At 41.6% G+C, this 2,857-nt stretch overlaps 1 protein-coding gene across 2 annotated transcripts; it reads right to left on the bottom strand.

The window, feature by feature from the left end:
- Positions 1–198: 198 nt before the first annotated feature.
- On the bottom strand, positions 199–2,530 carry ptp4a1 (protein tyrosine phosphatase 4A1). Of its 2 annotated transcripts, none has more exons than XM_077605113.1 (5): positions 2,382–2,530; positions 2,181–2,273; positions 1,158–1,288; positions 1,003–1,077; positions 199–886 (listed from the first exon to the last, which is right to left on the bottom strand). In XM_077605113.1, the coding sequence occupies exons 1-5, from the start codon at positions 2,484–2,486 to the stop codon at positions 631–633; spliced, it is 660 nt and encodes a 219-aa protein (XP_077461239.1). In that variant the 5' UTR covers positions 2,487–2,530; the 3' UTR covers positions 199–630. The 2 variants fall into 2 exon arrangements, with proteins under 2 accessions (XP_077461239.1, XP_077461238.1); XM_077605112.1 differs by having other exon boundaries at positions 622–890.
- Positions 2,531–2,857: the final 327 nt, after the last annotated feature.

Genomic DNA, 2,857 nt, shown 5'->3' with positions numbered 1-2,857 from the left:
TCTGACATGTTTTCTTCCTCCACAAGAAAAAAACAGGGACAAATGTGCTGCTGCACACAACAATATTTTATAATTACATTTGTAAAAACCAATTTTAACCAGATTTCAATCCTGTTTAACAAATAATTTGTAGTGATAGTTTGGACACGCCTTGTTTTGACCTCAGAATTGTGCCCCAGCATGAAATAACCAGTCAACTTTTGTCTTTTAGGTGGTAACACTTTAATAGAATCGTCACAAGTCAGTGAACAGGTAGAACTTTTTGCCGCTCAGGTACTAAATCACTCACGTCCATCGATAAGATATAAATAGCCAACTAATCAAATACATCAACTAATCAAGTATCCAAGTGTCAAGTTAGGAACATCAAATAAAAAGGCGTACAAAATAGTCCAGTTTGAAATCATGACAAAAAAAAACAATCACATTGTGGCAATTAGTAAACAAATGCATAAAGGTTCTAGATTTTAACAACGAAAAAAAATAAAATACGGTCATACGAGAAGCTGGTAAATATAGAAATGAAGCTTCAGGTCCGTGCGTGAGTGCACTTTGTCACCGCTAGTAGACGTGACCGTCTTTCTGCAACCGTTTGGATTCGTCCACGATATGTCCAATTAGAGCGTTCAATTAACTGAATGTTGTACTACGAGAGCGGGACAGAGGGCGCACTGGCGCGCGGCACTGAAGGCGGTTGAAGAAAATGCGGCTTTCCCCAGATGAGAACGTAATTTCTGGGTTGAGACCAAGGCAACGTGTCGTTTTTGTTGTTCTACTGGATGCAGCAGTTGTTGCGATGGCTGTTGGAATCTTTGAAGCGCAGACGCATCTTTGGACGATATTTCTCCAGGTAGAAGAGCTGCTTGCTGTTAAACGCTCCGCGACGCTTCCTGAAAAAGAAAGTGGCGTAAGTTATCGACACATGCTAAATGTGTGACAATTTTCACCGGAAACAATTTCAAGAGTTTTACGATGAAATAGGCAAAGTATGACTTGACTCACTGTCGAATGAACTGCACGGCGTCTTCGTATTTCATGCCACATTCAATGAGGGCAAGGGCCACCAGGACGGGAGCTCTGCGGGGCAAAAAGGAGAGGAAATATTCATTTTAGGTAGCGTGCAGGGGCCGGGACGGAGTAGGCCGGGACCCGCTCACCTGCCAAGGCCCGCCACGCAGTGGACGGCAATGCAGCAGCCGGGCTCTTCGCGGAACTTGACCTTCAGCAGATTGAGCCAGTCGTCGACAATCTGGTTGGAGGGAGGGGCGCCGTCGTCGAATGGCCAGTCCTGCGAGATCAAATTCGGCTCAAAATTTGCAAGTACACATTGAATTGTGACTGGATTTTTTAAAATATTTTTTTTCTCTTTGATGTATCTATTTGGATTTTTTAAATTAATGTTTTCTCTTTGATGTAGCTATTTGGATTTTTTTAAATTAATGTTTTCTCTTTGATGTAGCTATTTGGATTTTTTAAATTAATGTTTTCTCTTTGATGTACCTATTCGGATTTTTTAAATAAATGTTTTCTCTTTGATGTACCTATTTGGATTTTTTAAATGAATGTTTTCTCTTTGATGTACCTATTTGGATTTTTAGAATTAATGCTTTCTCTTTGATGTATCTATTTGGATTTTTTAAATTATGTTTTCTCTTTGATGTATCCATTAGGATTTTTTTTAAATTAATGTTTTCTCTTTGATGCCTTGATTTATTTAGATTTTTTAAATTAATGTTTTCTATTTGATGCCTCGATTTAGATTTGTAAAATTAATGTTTTCTCTTTGATGTATCTATTAGGATTTTTTAAATTAATGTTTTCTCTTTGATGTATCTATTAGGATTTTTTAAATTAATGTTTTCTCTTTGATTCTTGAGGGACGACCAGAGCCACATAATTGGACGTCTTTCATTGTCGATGGCACCGAGTTAAATATAAAATAAAGCATTACAGGATTACAAAGGTCCATAAAATGATTATTTGTAAAATAAAGGCCAACATAAATACACATACAATGAGAATACTCAGTAATATTTAAAAACTATGGAAAAAATAAGAATATCTATATTATATATATAATACACTGCTGCTGCATAACATCATATTCGTCATAGTAAATAATGGCTATGTCTCTTTGTGCTATTGTGTTTTGGGTGAAGTTGTGGACCGCCAGGACTTACCAGCACTTGAATTCCCTCTTTGACCACCAGTGCAGTATCGTATGTGGCCTCGCATACCCTCACTGCTGTGGTCACTCCATACTTCTTCAGCTCCTGAAAGCAAGAGCACATGTGAAAATCCAAGTTTCTTCTATTCAAGCTAGTCATATTCACACCATCCTCATGTTAAAAAGCATTAAGACGAGTCAAGGTATCACTCACCTCGATGAACTTGTTGAGGGTGGCATTGGTGGGGTTGTGGGTGATGAGGAACCTCATATTCTTGTAGGTGATTTCCACCGGCGCGGGTCTGTTCATGCGCGCCATGATGAACCCCCCCAAAATAAGCAAAATGGCTTCTGCACTGGGAGGGGGGCGCTAGAGACGCTTAACGTAAAAAGTTTTGGCGTGGAGTGACGAGAATCCTCCGGGCGGCAACGGGAGGGGACGTCTCTTAAGGGGAGGCGCCTCAGGTAAGGGAAAGAAAGGGAACGACGGGTGGGTGCGGCAACCTAAACGAGGCGGGTTCCGCCTTTCTCGTGGCCGGGCGGGAGCCGACGGGGAGGGGCGGTGCGCAGCGAGTCAAGTTACCCCATCCAGGCCAAGTTGTCGCTGGTTGCGGGAGGTGTCCCGGTCGCGTCGATGGCGATGGGGGGCTCCCTCCTACTGAGGCTGGGGTGCGTCCAGGCAGATGTCAA

This window comes from Stigmatopora argus, chromosome 7, assembly GCF_051989625.1.
Source record: "Stigmatopora argus isolate UIUO_Sarg chromosome 7, RoL_Sarg_1.0, whole genome shotgun sequence".
In the NCBI taxonomy this organism is placed as follows: Eukaryota; Metazoa; Chordata; class Actinopteri; order Syngnathiformes; family Syngnathidae; genus Stigmatopora; species Stigmatopora argus.
Note: the sequence above shows the minus strand (reverse complement) of the source record. Positions and strands in the feature narration are given on the sequence as shown.